This window comes from Zingiber officinale, chromosome 2B (genome assembly GCF_018446385.1).
Source record: "Zingiber officinale cultivar Zhangliang chromosome 2B, Zo_v1.1, whole genome shotgun sequence".
NCBI classification, from domain to species: domain Eukaryota; kingdom Viridiplantae; phylum Streptophyta; class Magnoliopsida; order Zingiberales; family Zingiberaceae; genus Zingiber; species Zingiber officinale.
The window spans coordinates 122,553,276-122,568,712 of record NC_055989.1 but is presented as its reverse complement, the minus strand read 5'-3'; the positions used below and the strand labels follow the sequence as shown (position 1 = coordinate 122,568,712).

At 37.8% G+C, this 15,437-nt stretch overlaps 1 protein-coding gene across 1 annotated transcript in view; it reads left to right on the top strand.

Annotated features, from left to right (window-relative positions):
• The window catches only part of LOC122046972 (exocyst complex component EXO70A1-like), a 55,964-nt gene that overhangs the window by 10,306 nt on the left and 30,221 nt on the right, over positions 1-15,437 (top strand). The window contains exons 3-6 of the mRNA XM_042607959.1: positions 3,392-3,634; positions 8,445-8,583; positions 8,665-8,877; positions 10,877-11,082. Of these exons, the coding sequence (XP_042463893.1) occupies positions 8,572-8,583; positions 8,665-8,877; positions 10,877-11,082 (431 nt within the window). The 5' untranslated portion in view covers positions 3,392-3,634; positions 8,445-8,571. The remainder of the gene's footprint in view (positions 1-3,391; positions 3,635-8,444; positions 8,584-8,664; positions 8,878-10,876; positions 11,083-15,437) is intronic.

Here is a 15,437-nt window from a genome sequence, read left to right as displayed (position 1 = left end):
GATTACACAAGTCACTTCCTAATATTAAATTAGGAAAAATCCATTAAATTCTAATTATCTAATCCCTTGTAGAGAATTGACTCTCATTTCAAGGCGATACTCTAGAAAATTTAGTTAAAAGGATGCCCTCCGTCACTAAGGCCTCCGGTCATATAATCTAAAGCGTCTCCCTTACATGGTAACCAATCATTCACATCCATTTAATTAAACATAACATACATGTAATCATTCACCACACACACATTCAATCAAACAAGAACAGACATAAGCATATCATAGAACAAGGAAATGAACAAATTCATAGTTCATACATCAACATCACGCCATAATTATTCACTATATCCTAGAATCCGGAAAATCTACTCTATAGCAAAGGAAATACAACCACAAGACATAGAAGGAAGCAATCTATAACTCAAATCTGGAAGAAAGGAGAAGAGAAAGCTTAGTGAGATGTTGTCGGTATCTCCGGATAAAATCCTTGCTTTGATGATGGATGGATTGATGAAATCTACCTCGGATGGTGGATGAATTGTTAAAATCTGCCTCGAATATGGACCTTGTGGGTTCCTTTAAGGGAAAACCCTCTCCCCCTTAAAAAGGGGATCTTGTTCTCCTTTTATAAGATCTCCATACAACGGCCCTGCCTAGGAGGCATGGCTGTGTCGTGAATCGTGGAAGATTTGGAATTCTGCTCTAGGAAGAGGCACAGTCGTGCTGGGAGGCACGACCAGACAGTGGAACTCGCTGTGAGCAAGGCACAATTGAACCATGAGGCTAGTTCAATTTTGCACACCCTTATGTGAGCGAGTGTGGGTGACATCCGATGTGGGCACCTGACACAGCCAAAACCCAATTTTTTTAATCCCTCTCTCATTTGCATGTAACGACTTTTCTCTCTTTCCTCATAAATTAAAGTAATATTCTCTCTTCTCTCCTCATGCAACAATCAATGTGGTGCTGATTTTTAAAAACTAGCACCACAGCTAAATCTATCTGCCACAGTTGTGGTGCTGGTTTTTAAAGACGGGCACCAAGGGTGCACTACCTTGGTGTTGGGTTTTTAACCTGGTGTTGGTTTTTAAGAAACACTTTGGTGCTTTCTCTCTCTATGCATCATTGCTGGTTTTTAAAATTCAGCACCAAGATGTTTTGTAAAAACAACACCAAGGTGGTGCTACAACAATAACAACCAAGTCTTATTATCCCACTAGGTGGGGTCGACTGACCTCAAGGTGGTGTTGTTTTTTAAAAACCAGCAACAAGATGGTGTTGTTCTTTAAAAACTAGTACCAGCACCACCTTGGCGCTAGTCTTTAAAAACTAGTACCAGCATCACCTTGGTGCTGGTCTTTAAAAACTAGTACCAGCACTAGGTGGTGCTAGTCTTTAAAGTCAACACCAACCTTAGTGTTGGTCTTAAAGACTAACACCATGTCCACAGTGGTGGCTGGTGTAATTAAGCTAGCACTAGATTGTTGCATGTATTTAAAGGAGAAAAAAAATATAATTTTATTTTAATTTAAGAAGAAAGAGAGAAACATTGTTGCATGCAGATGAGAGAGGGATTAAAAAAAATGAATTTTAGTTGCGTCAGATCGCCCTCGTTGGATGTCGTCCACAGTCGCTCACCTAAGGATGTGCAGGGATATATATACACACACACACACTTACCTTGTGAGCACCAAGGATTTTTTTTCTTTATTTTTTTAGAGCTTAGGGTTTATAATTTAGAGTTTAGGGTTTGGATTATAGTATTAAAGCTAAAGAAATTAAAAAAAAAATTACAAGGGTTCTGACAAGGTGAGCACCGTAAGGTATCATGCCCAAACCCAAGTTTTCAAATTCAAATGTTTCTCATACCTTTTATGGGTATCTACCACTTCACCTAAACTTCTCCAACGGAAACACACATGCACCTGTACCAAACTCATCCATGCTTGTCAAGGGTTATCAACCACTTCACATAAACCTCTAATATCTATTTAACATATATGTGAAAAAACTACCCCTTTTCCATTATTTTCATAATTTCTTCTTTTTTGATATGTAAATGTGTATATTAGCTTCCCAAAAAATGTATACAACTGTCCTTGGACTCCAGTCACATCTGATGAAGTATCAAGATGGCTAAGGTCCTATACACGTCTGTGTATCTGTCTATAGGTACCCTCTACATCAAATCACATCCTCTCAAAAAGGTTCTGATTCTTGGATAGCCATGTATGATGCACCATACATGTTATGGCTAGATGCCTTGCCTTTGTCTAAATTTGTGCACCATGATATCACCTCTTGTAGACCCTGAACATCCGTCTACTTGTGCTTATCTTCTGCCTCATATCCGGCTAGTCTTTGATCCTTCTCCATAACAATCTCGTAATAGGACATTGGAAGGATAGATGCTCCTATGTCTCCTCTGCTCCCTCACAAAATGTGTTGGTTTTGTCCAAAACAAATGGTAACCGATCCCGCATAGGCAGTCTCCCATGGAACAACAGCCACACAGAAAGCATGACATGGTTATGCTTATGGTTTCCATATCGTACTAGCCCAAGGCTTCCTGCTACTTGTCCTCCTGAAGTAATCATATGCCCTGGTCACCCCTTTCCCTTCCTCTACATAGCAACCTGAAAATTGGGTTGATGTCGACTCTGCTGAACTCTCAGCCCTCAATATCTCATCTCTGATGCGTAGTAATTTCTTGATCAGAGGAGATTCCTCTTGCTTTTCTTGCCACATCTACAAGTCTTCACAACCCAAGTATGTGTGATGAATCCACTTGATCCATAAGGAGTCTTGGTTATCTTGAATGTGCCATAATACTTAAGATAAAAGTGTTTTGTTCTATGTCTTGAGGTCTTTGAGCCCGTAGCCTCCTTCCTCTTTTGGTTTGCATCAGGACATGGGAGGATGCTTTGATGTCCAAATAAAAGCACGACACTGAGTAGATTTTATCAACGACTCCAGATGACCAGAAACACTCCACCCCCTGCAACACTAAAGCTATCAGCTACATCTTCCCCGTGTAAGTCAAAGTGCGACATGTCACTTTTTATAATTTCTTTGGTTAGCTCTACATGGTCTTGTAATTATGTCTATTTCAAGTTATTAGTTACATTTAGTCAGAACAAGAGTGCTATTTTTCTCCTCCGAACTATAGGAATAGTTTTTATATTGCAAAAAATGCTGAGGTGCCATCTTTCATTGTCTATCTTTTGTTGTTGTTTCGATAGCATATTTTAGTCTTTTGATATGGCTTGCTTATGTGGAGACTAAGTGGTCAGCATGTTTGTAACTTTGTATGTTATTAAATATGCTTCATGGTATCTAAAAGGTGCTTCATGCTTTTTGACTCCCTTTGTAATGCTCTTTTTCTCTTTAATTTCAGTAAGCCAGTCCCTCCTGACAGTCTTTTTGGATCTCTTCCGGAGCTATCACAGCCATTGTCAGGATCATTTGATCTGCAGAGTGAAAGTGCTAGCAATCATTCTGAAAACCAAGTCAAAAGCTCTGAGGCTTCTGTGTTGACACCTCCTAAACTTATTCCTCCAAAGATTTTACCTCTTCTGCATAAGTTAGCTCAACAGTTAGTTCAAGCTGGGCATCAACAACAGTGCCTTAAAATATACAGGTATAGTTGAAGTATTTAGTTTTAATTTCTTCATCATCTTTGCTTTTTTATTCAACAGCATTTTCCGATGAGAATGAGGGTAACTACCAAAATTGTTTGGCCTTTGTTATATGCAGCATAAACGTATATCAATCTTTTATCCACTAGATAACACATTTCTTGTCACGCCTCAAGTGGGTTTCAAAGGTCGTAGCCATGACATGGAAGTCACGATGGCTACACAAGAATCTCTTCGACGCCTGCTAAGCTCGAAATAACCATATAACAAGACTATAAATCAAAAACACTACTTCAATATTCACAACCATAATTACTAAATCACACCATGAAAGTCAAATTTATACAAATAAGTTCTTATAGATTAATAACATAAATAAAGAGAAACATTAATATCAAAACTACTTCAACTACATAAGCAAAATAAGATTAAAAAAAACTGAAGGAATACCAAAACTCGCAAAACCATGTCAAGTGTCCTTAGAGTGATCCTCCGACCAAAAAAATACCTCAACCCACCAAAGATCTAAACCATCTCTTCTTGCTACCTTAAAGTGAAAAGAGGAAAGGAGTAAGTAGGCAAATTGAGTAGGGCAAGCTACATGAGTGGAATGGAGAAAGATTAAAATGAAATTGTAAAACAATAAGCTATATGTGTGCTGGAAACTATGTCATGAATAAGTAATGCTTTGCAATTTGTCATTACACTGCTAAACTTGCAATTAAAAAAGAGTGATGGCACCCACTCATGAGCATTCCCCTTGCACTCCCTTGCTTAACATTAGAGAGTGGGACCACATGTGTGCCTCATGTAGGTGTGACTACTAAAGGGAGCTTAGGTTCATCTTGCCAACATGGCCAATGTATGATCGTGAGAAAAATTGGTATAATTGCCATGGCCATATCATCTAATAAGTCAAATGTTTTATCTACGAAAGAGTCATCATTCATGATCCTGTCTGCGCACTGAGTCGATGGAAACTGGGGACGTGGCGCTCTTTGCTGCTCCCAGGTGATCTTCGCAGCGACGTAAGCCTCCGATGAACTTGTAACAAAGCCGGGCCGGGAAGGGGTTCCCGGCGACGACCCTCCGACGCTCAAGTCAGGCGATGGCGAGAAGAAACAGAGGCAGAATAGAGACTGTGGCTACAGTAGATGAGGGGAAAAATCATACCTCCGTCGAAGTCCGGGGGTCTTTATATAGGACCCCGGAGAGGCGCGTGCACGCTTCCCAAGGCGTGCACGTTCCTCAAAGCATATCTCAGAATGGTCGTGTCAGAAAAGCATGCCTGACGTCATACCGCAATTGTCCGAGCATATCTCTGCCATGGCAGCGGAAACTTCCTCCGTACAATCCTTGGTACGGCTCGGCCGCCGACCATGCTGCTTGTCGGCGACAGACGTCTCGAGAATGATATCACTAGCTGCCCCTTTTGTCCTCTTCTAAGCCCTTTGTCTCTAATTGGGCCGGACGGGCTGATCGCTCGGCCTCCAGGGCGCCCGAGTATATACGCAGCTCGGACCGGGCGAGACGGCCGCCCGGCCACATACTCGGATGGGGCACCAACTGGTTGTTCTGCAGTTTGGCGGAACAGCTTAGCTACTCGGCATAGCGGTCCCTCTATAAAGGACCTTGTGAGTGTCGGAAGCTCAACCCGAGGTCGAGCTGTCTTCGTGCCGGCCCGGGGTCTACTCGGGCCGGTCGGCCAGGAGACTTCCTCCCTGCTCAGCCGGACCTTTGACTCTCCCGTGTCATTGACCCCCTCTTCTGTGGGCCCCCCGATCTTTACCACCGGATCAGTTCACAAGGATCCCATCCTCACAAGTGATTCATATTTAACATTAACTACCATATTCACTAAATCACATCTATTAAGTAAAAACTCATTTGTACAGAAATATTTATATCAAGTTCTTACATGATCAAAAACAGAAGTGAAACATGAGTATCAAAACAAATATATAGCTTCAATTGCCTATGCAAAATATGATAAGAAGAACCCAAGAAATCCTCACAATAAAAATGGATCTCGACCCACAAGAGATTCAAAACATCCTCTTCTTGTCGTCTTAATGTGGCAAGAGAAGAGGAATCATCAAGGAAGTTGAGTAGGGAAAGCAATATGGGTGAGTGAACAATGGTAAGGTACAAAAGAAAAATAATAAATTAGATATATGGATTGTCATTTACATTATGAATAAGTACTGTATTAACTAGTGTTAACTGCTAGAACTGTAATCCAGCAAGATTGGTTGAACTATAGATTTGCACTCCAACCATACCATGTTAGAGAGTGACACCATTTGCATGCGCTACATGTGTGGGACTACCAAAGGGAGCTCAAGCTCATCCTCATCAACGTAGCCAACATATGATTGAGGAGAGAAAACTGATATAACTACTATAAACCACATCACTTAAAAGTGAAGATCTTATTCACAAAATTTCAGCATGTGATCCATTATTCACAAGTAATTTAACTAGTATATGCTATGTTACAGTCTTATGTTCACCATGTTGTAATGTAAGTAAGCATTCTAACAATTTGTCATCCTCAATATGCATCAATACTAATAACGATAAAACTAAATCATGTTATACTTCAAAAATGATTATCCTACATTGTTATATATAAAAGCCACATCCAATGATATCTACATATAACACAAGATGCCCTCAGGGCGTAGAGCGCGTGACATTTCTAGTGTAACAGCCAGGGGTCAAATCTCGCAGGAACTCACGATTTGGAATTCACCCCACCTTGCATCTCCCGCCTATGTACCTGAATTTACCTCCTTCTATACTCATGGGGCCGGCTCTAAAGGGGCTACTGAGGTGGTGGATCCACCTTTTTTACATATAACACAAGATTTTCATGTAAAACAACATATATGTTCTGCATAAATAACTCACATGTATAACAACTAATATAATGCATGAACCAATGAAAAACATTAAATAAAAAACTAACACATGTAAGACAAGCAACAAGCGAACAAGGTAGCTTGGCTTTCTCTGTAAGAATTACTACAAACTCAATCCTATCCTCACTCAAGTTATCTTCAACTTATTCCAACCTCGCAACTCAACTTCCAAGATGCAACTATAAGAGTATCGAGCAATCTCTCCTATCAGGTAGTCCTCAACTTGACAACCATAAGAAACACAAGGGTGCCAACAACAATCACTTAAACATACCCACTAAACATCTTCAGATCTTCTGTTGTCAAATTAATTTGATCAACTTTAAATTTTGTTTCATGCTAGTCGACATGGTAAAAAATTTCGTTCCACCATTGACCGACACACAAAAAGCTACAAATCCATGCTATTAGTGGAATTTAGTGCCTTTGTTGTGAAAGATTATGAATCTCTTGTCCTTCAGAATGGGAAGCTCCAAATTGCTCATCCTTCTCCGCGATAAGCTCTTAATTGTTCATCATTCATTGCGAGAAGATCTCTAATTTCTCATTCTTTGTGATGATCCTCTTTTGTGTGCCCTGAGTCTCTTCTGTGAGGATAGAAAGCATCTTCCAGTCTTGGATTCCAAGAAGTATACCGCACAAAATCACTCCTCTGCCTCCTAAATTTGGTGCTTGGCAGAACCATTGGTGTTGGCATCAAGCTTCATGCTCCTCCTTTGCCTAGGGTTGGTACTTGGCACACCACTGACACTTAGTACGACTGTTACATCTTGTTCTTACCAGGGACTAAAACCTTGACTTGGAACAGGATTTCAAATCTCGCTCTCCACTCCTGAGTACAACCTATAAAACCCACCTTCCTCACCTTTTGATTGCCTCTTCTTACGATTTCATAATATTCAAAGAAAAGATAAAGACGAATCTACTAACATGTGCAATGATTCACCAACATAATATACCAAATAAGTTGTTGCACAAGGAAAAAAAATGGCTTCCTTGATTTTGCACGGAGATCCTGGCTCACAAGGGCTGCTGGAGAAGAGTAGCAACATAACCAACATGTGAAGGCTACTTCTAGTGTAGCAGAGATCATGCCATAAAAGTAACAATACTCATGTTGTCTGTGAATTAAGAGAATAATAGGAATAGGGGCTAGGTTGTTGTTGCCCATGCAAAAAGGAGAGGAGATAGGAGGCACGCAAGCTAAATTGTGAGAGGAAACTGTGTGGGGGGGCTTATGAGTGAATGAAGAAGGCGGTGGTGGTGTGGTGCTCTTGTGGAAGAAAAGAGGGAGAGGGAGAGGGGAGGGTCTTAATAAACTCTACAAACCAAAGTGGTTTAGCTTGCTTTAAGAAGAACTCATCAATTTGAGTTTGAATTGATGAGTTCGAATTGAGGCCATTTCTAACCCCAAACCAATCTCCACTGATACAACCCTCAAGTAGCTACTCCAATTGTAATTTAATGCCCATTAAATTGGATTATTAGCATTGAAACATTTTGGTTCACACCTAGATAATCTTAATTCCTACAAGTAAAAAAGGGCAGCCTAGTGCACGAATCTCTTGCCAATACGGGTCCCGAGGAAGGATCGGACCACATTGGGTCTATTATATGCAGCCTTATCTTACATTGCAAGAGGTTATTTTCGCGACTTGAACCCATGACCACAAGGTCACATGACAATAACTTTACCGTTGTGCCAAGACTCCCCTTCAATCTTAATTCCTACATGTGACCCACAATTATCTCTTTGATTTCTCTAATAAACCCTAAACTAACCTTGGAATATGATACTTGTTGCATAAACATTACACTATGAACATTTTCATATTCTTTGCTCTTTATGGTTCTTGATGCTTCATTTTAGTATATTCTTTTCATATAGGGAAGTCCGCTCTTCAACTTTAGAGAAAAGTCTTTCTAGCTTGGGAGTTGATAAACTCAGTAGAGATGAGGTGCAAAAACTTCCATGGGAGTCTCTTGAAACAAAAATCGGGAATTGGATTCACCACATGAGAATTGCTGTAAGTATCTCTAAAGAAACTAATCTAAATAATTTGATTTCCTTTTTTAATTGTCCAATGTTTGACAACTGCTTAAAATAGGTGAAACTTCTTTTTGCTTGGGAACAAGAATTATGCAATCAGATCTTTGAAGGTGTTGGTTCTGTTAAGAACCAGTGTTTTTCAGAAATTACTGCAAGCAGCATGATGGTGTTAGTTAGCTTTGGAGAGGCAATTGCTAAAAGCAAACGGTCACCAGAAAAACTTTTTGTGCTGCTAGACATGTATGAAGTAATGCATGAACTTCAACCAGAGGTATAATAAAGTATAATTTTGTTTTCACATTGAAGTTCATATCAATCCTTTGATAAATTTTGTATGGAAATTTTTGGAAATCTTTAATTAGCTTTTCCATATTGATGGCTCTTTCATAAACAATGGCTAATTGGTGAGTAAGTAGTTCTTCATTAGTTCCTTATACTTCTTAATTTCTTGTGTATTTCTTATACTTTTTTATTTCAGTTATTTTCTTTAGTCTTTTAGTTTTATCATAGACAAGATAAGATTCCTAGTAAACTACTTGATAGTTCTCAAGTTAGTGATTCATATGTATATTCTACATAACTAAATGACACATCCAACATGGTTTGAAATATGGTACTGTACCGGGTGAAACGATGGAACGTATTGTTATGGTAAATCATCAAAACTCGATACCACTCAGCACCAAGGTTTGAAATCTCGAGTTGTGATGTAGTTTCGGTCTTTGACCGAAAAGATATTATTTCAGTATCATGTCGACACTCCAATGTATGATGTTGGTGACAGATTGAAGGTTGAAGGAGGAAGAAGATAAAATAAAGGAAGAAGATATTATCTGTGCTAAGTGGTATTGAATTTTGATAATTTATCAGAATGATATATTTTGTCCATTTCGCACAGTATGATACAAGGTGTAAAACCATGTTCAACAGAGACAATGCCTCATTCCTATGTTTAATCTATTTTCTTCTTCAACTCCAATCCATTACTGGCACCATGCATTAAAACATCGACACAATATTGGCCATATCGTTCGGTCAAAGATTGAATTTCGACACAGCTCAAGATTTTGAATCTTGTACTATATTGCTACATGAATATTCATATATTTCTGTTCACAATTTATAAGCTTCCTTGTTGTTGGCTTGAGCCTGAATTATGATCTTCATTTATTTATTTTTATTACTTTGACTTTGTTCCACTGTTCTTCAATTATATGTTCCTTAGTCAACATGGCCATAATGTTTTCTTTTCTGTTACTTACAAAATATTTCATATTCTCGTACTAAGCAAGATTTTCTATTTAATTGAATCCTTTTTTTTTGTCATTTGAGTTATCCTTCTTCAATTAATATTTATTAGATTCTAATGTAAGGGAAGTTGATGCAAGCATTGGCTTAATTTTTTGCCTTGACTAGTGGCTGTAGTAGAACACCAATCTTGATAGACGGATCATTTATTGAAATAAATATTGTGATATTCTTTTCACCTCAACCCTCTTGTATGTTGCAAAATACATGTACAATGGTGTTTAAATTTCAAATTGATTGCTAATTAAGCGGACACAGTCATGTCTGTATTTTACCATTGCAACAGGCTTTCTAATATTTAAATTGTTGTTAGTTTGTCTTACATTATTGGGCAACACTTAAAACACTTTATTTCTGATAAGTTCCCACAGAATATCTGTTCCTGCATCTGCAATTTGAATACAAAAGGAACCCAGAAAATCAGTTCTTACAAAATTGTTATTCCTTCACAGTCCTGCTTAATTTATTCATTTATCAGTCTTAATAATACTCCTTTATTCTTTAAAAAATTGCTTTCTTTTTCTTTCGCAAATTCCATTCTGCAAAACTCAACACTATTGGTTGAACTCCTAGGCAAATGAGACTTAACATCAGCTGCACTAAGTTTTTTTTTTGCAATACTTATCCTACAAGAATATATTTCTTATTCCTTGTCAACATCTGTGATTCCAACATATAATTAGTTGAAGTCCTAGGCAAATGAGACTTAACATTAGTTGCAATACTTAGTTTTCTTTGCAATACTTATCCTACAAGAATATTTTTCTTATTCCTTGTCAACATCTCTGATCCAACATATTATTAGTAGAACTCCTAGGCAAATGAGACTTAACATTAGTTGCATTACTTATACATCAATCTCACATTTTCTTTTCTGTAATGTAGTGGCTGGATTTTTGTTGTGTCATTCTTCACACAATATACAACTATGAACCTAATATATTTGTGCATTTTTTTATCAGATTGAATCAATATTTGAGGGGAAGGCTTGCTCTGGGATGCGGAATTCTGCATTTACTTTGACAAGGCACTTGGCACAAACTGCACAAGAGACGTTTGGTGATTTTCAGGAAGCTGTTGAAAAGGATGCTTCAAAAACATTTATTGCTGATGGAACTGTCCACCCATTGACCAGCTATGTCATCAACTATGTGAAGTTTCTGTTTGAGTATGTTTCTTCTTTTTTACTTTAGCTATCAAAAGTTTCCTTAACTATGCTTTTGCAGATATGATTCTTTGAAAATTAGGCACTATTTAATAATTGCCAGTCCGTTTCTGTCATTTTTTTTTCATTTTAAAGTGTTTTTTTAGTTTTCATTGTTCTTACTGCATATTTCCATTAGTAATGTTTCAATTTCTTCAGATTAGTTATTTTACCTTTAAGTGCTGCTTGTGGCAAGTTTACTAATCAAGAGCATCCAAATTCTATATATATTCCAAAGAGAGTTTAGACAACTTACCTATCCTTATGCAACTCATCTTTTCTAATTTGGATATCTGATTTTGTATGGATGTGTTTGCACGTGTAACCAGTTTTTCTTTGTTTGTCAGCATTGAATCTTGTTTTTTGGAATTCTTTATTTTCTATCAACCAAATAAATCTTATAGATCATCATCTTTGTATGACTAACATTGTACATGTTTAAAACTGTCAGACATTCTGATTCTATTCAAGGTTTTATTACCACTTGTGTGACAATCTAAATAATTAGTTGGGAAGTTAAAGGCAGGACTACATCACGTGATAAAATGCCACTGGAGAACAATAAATGGATGTCTACTAGTACGTAGATTTATGGCTTTGCACTGATCCTTAGTTGATTATTATTTACAAATTCTTACATAGTGGTTGGTTGCTACTCGGAAAACCTATAGGTTCCACTGTACAAAAATTTTGTACAAAGGTCTGAACCTTTTCCTAGCTACCATGTGTTCTTTTAAATTAAATTTTGGATCGCCTGCGGAACTTAACACGTTTGATCCAAAACTTAATCTATTTGTTCTTTTAGGTTTTGACTTGGATCTCCTGCGGAACTTAACACGTTCGACCCAAGTCACCTTAAGTTATTAATTCCATTAAATATTAATTTCCATAAAAGGTTCCAGTACTGACGTGGCGAGGCACATGGCCTTCTTGGATATGGGAGCAACCACCACCGACTAGACAAAACCTTTAATAGAAAGCTAATATTTAATTTCCTAAAATAACTTTAGGTTAACCAAAGAGAACAATCAAATCACAAGGAAAAGAAAGAAACAAAAGAACACAACTTCGAAAAACATATTCGAAATTCTAGAACGTAAGCCTCTTGTATTTGGTATTATTTCCATAAATAACTAGCATGATGCGGAAATAGAAATTACTAGTTATACCTTGTAGAAAAACCTCTTGATCTTCTACCGTATTCCTCTTCTAACCTCGGACGTTGTGTGGGCAACGATCTTCCGAGACGAGAAACCACCAATCACCTTCTTCTCCTCCTAGCTAGGTTCGGCCAACAAAGAGAAAGCTTCACCAAGGAAGAAAAACAAAATACTAACCAAGCTCCAAGAGATGCTAGCTTTCTCTCCTTCTTCTTCTTCTCCGAGTAGTATCCGGCCACCACAAGAGCTCGAATAGAAGGGTAGGGTTCGGCCACCACAAGAGGAAGAGAGGAGAGGTTGGCCGGCCACACCAAGGAGCAAAGAGGGAGAGGAATAATAGATGTTGTATCTTGTGAAGGCACCCTCACCCCTTCTTTTATATTCCTTGGCCTAGGTGAATTAGGAAATTTAATTACAATAAATTTTCCTTAATTTCCTTGACATGATTTAATTGAGAGAAATAAAATAAAATTTCCCAATTAATTTTAAGTGGCCAGATATTTTGAAAAACAAAGAGACAAGTTTTAATCAATTAAAACTTCCTAATTTGTTTCAGGAAATTTTAAAAAATAAAATTTCTCTTTAAAATCTCTTCATGGTTGATAAAGGAAATTTCTATAATTTTAATTTTATCAACATGTGAATAATTTTAAAGAAAAATAAAACATCTCTCCAATCTATAAATAAGGAAGAGATCTAATCTCTTTCTTTAATTTTATAGATCTTTTCAAGAGAGATATTTTAATTTTAATTCTCTTTAAAATATATCTTCACATAATAATAAAATTAAAATTAAATTTCTTTTTAATTTATTTGGCCCTACTAGCTTGGGTTGCTAGGGACCCCTGATATACCTAGGCCCAGCTTGTTCCCCAAGCTGGCAGATGGTGGGTATAGAAGGTGGGTATAGGTGGGTATAGAACTACATAAATAAGAGGCTACGATAGGGACCGAGAGGAGGAATTGGTTTTGGTCTCGATAAAATTAGCATCCCGTGTTGGCCGAACACATGACTTAATTTTATCGATGATTCATTCCACTAGAACTATCGTTGAACTCTGCACCGATCCCAATTACATTTTGGGCTCCTTCTTATTATGAGTGTGTTAGTCTCCACGTGTTTAAGATATCGAATGTCCACTAATTAAGTGAGTTCGACAACTCATTTAATTAATGTCTAAGTCAGAGTAGTACCACTCAACCTTATCGTCATGTCGGACAAGTCCACCTGCAGGGTTTAATACGACAATCCTTATGAGCTCCTCTTGGGGGTTATTATCAACCTAGTATTACTAGGACACGTTCCTTCTATAATCAACAACACACTTATAAGTGATAATTTCCGACTTATCGGGTTTATTGATTCATGAACTAAATCTCACCCATTGATAAATTAAAGAAATAAATATCAAACATATGTGCTTGTTATTATATTAGGATTAAGAGCACACTTCCATAATAACTGAGGTCTTTGTTCCTTTATAAAATCGACCTCAAATGGTCCTACTCGATACACTCAAGTGTACTAGTGTAATTATATAGTCAAGATAAACTAATACCTAATTACACTACGACCCTCCAATGGTTTGTTCCTTTCCATTTTAATCGTGAGCTACTGTTTATAATTTATAAGGTACTGATAACATTATCTTCTGTATGTGGCACCACATACCATGTTATGTACACTATAAATTAATTGAACAACTACAAATGTAGAAAATTTGAGCAAATGTGATTCTTTATTCAAAATAAATGTTTACAAAAGCTTAGGCTTTCAGTATACACTCTAACAATCTCCCACTTATACTAATGACTAAGTTGCCATATCTGCTACCATACATCCGATTCCCATTCCCTCCACATGCCGATCGAAACTTTTTGTAGGAAGGGCCTTAGTGAAAGGATCGCAGTTATCCAATCACGATCGCGATGTGACTTCTCCTCACGATATCTCGTATCGGGTGGTACTTGCGCTATATGTTTACTTGCCTTATGAGCTCGTGGTTCCTTGGAGTTCTGCACCACTTATTATCACGATAAATTGTGATGATTTTGGCAAACCAGAATCACATCTAAATCCATTAGAAAGTTCTGAGCCATACGCTTCTTTAGCTGCCTCTATCACATACTCGACTTCCATGGTTGAGTCCGAAATACATTACCTTAAGTAAACACATGCTGATGTAGACTTCATGTATCCTGTCGATTGAAATCAATCCAGTATAACCAGGGAGCGGATCGTCCGCTGGTAAACTAGCGTATAATCTCTAGTCCTTCTACTTTAATATATGCTTTACTGCGATCGATGTCCTTGTCGGTTACTCGATGTCTGCGACCGTACGCCAGCGAAAAGCAGATATCGGTCTAAATGCAATCGATACATTAGGCTTCCCACACCAAGCATAAGGAACCGCCTTCATGTCCTCTATCTCTTTTGATGTCTTTGGAGACATCTCTTTAGATAAAGCTACTCCATGCCTAAAAGGTAAGAAACCTTTCTTGGAATCCTGCGTGCTAAAGCGAGCAAGGATTGTATCTATATATGAAGCTTGGGATAGACACAATATTCTTTTCTTACGATCCCTTATAACTTTGATCCCAAGAATGTGTGCACGTTCTCCTAAGTCCTTCATATCAAATTGTTTGGACAACTATACCCTTACGTGCGATAATACCTTGACATTGTTGCAATTAACAAAATATCATCTACGTATAGTACAAGAAATACCACCACGTTTCCGTTACACTTTTTATATACACAAGACTCATCCGGACTTTGAATAAATCCGTATGACTGGATTACTTCATTAATCCGGATGTTCCAAGATCTGAAGCTTGCTTCAGTCGACCGATTGAGCTTGCACACTAGATGCTCTTTGCCTTTTTCAATGAACCTTCCGGTTGCTTCATATGAATGTTCTCTTCAAGACTTCCATTAAGGAAAGTTGTCTTGACATCCATTCGCCAAATCTCATAATCCATATGAGCGAATGGATAAGAGTATCCGGATAGACTTAAGCGTAGCTACCGGTGAAAAGGTCTTACATTGACTCTTTAAGTGAGCCCTTTTTGCAAAACAGCTTTGTTGATTCTCCGTCTGTCCCTCTTTTCCTTTGTAGATCCACTTGCATCCAATGGCTTTTACACCGTGGTGGTTCT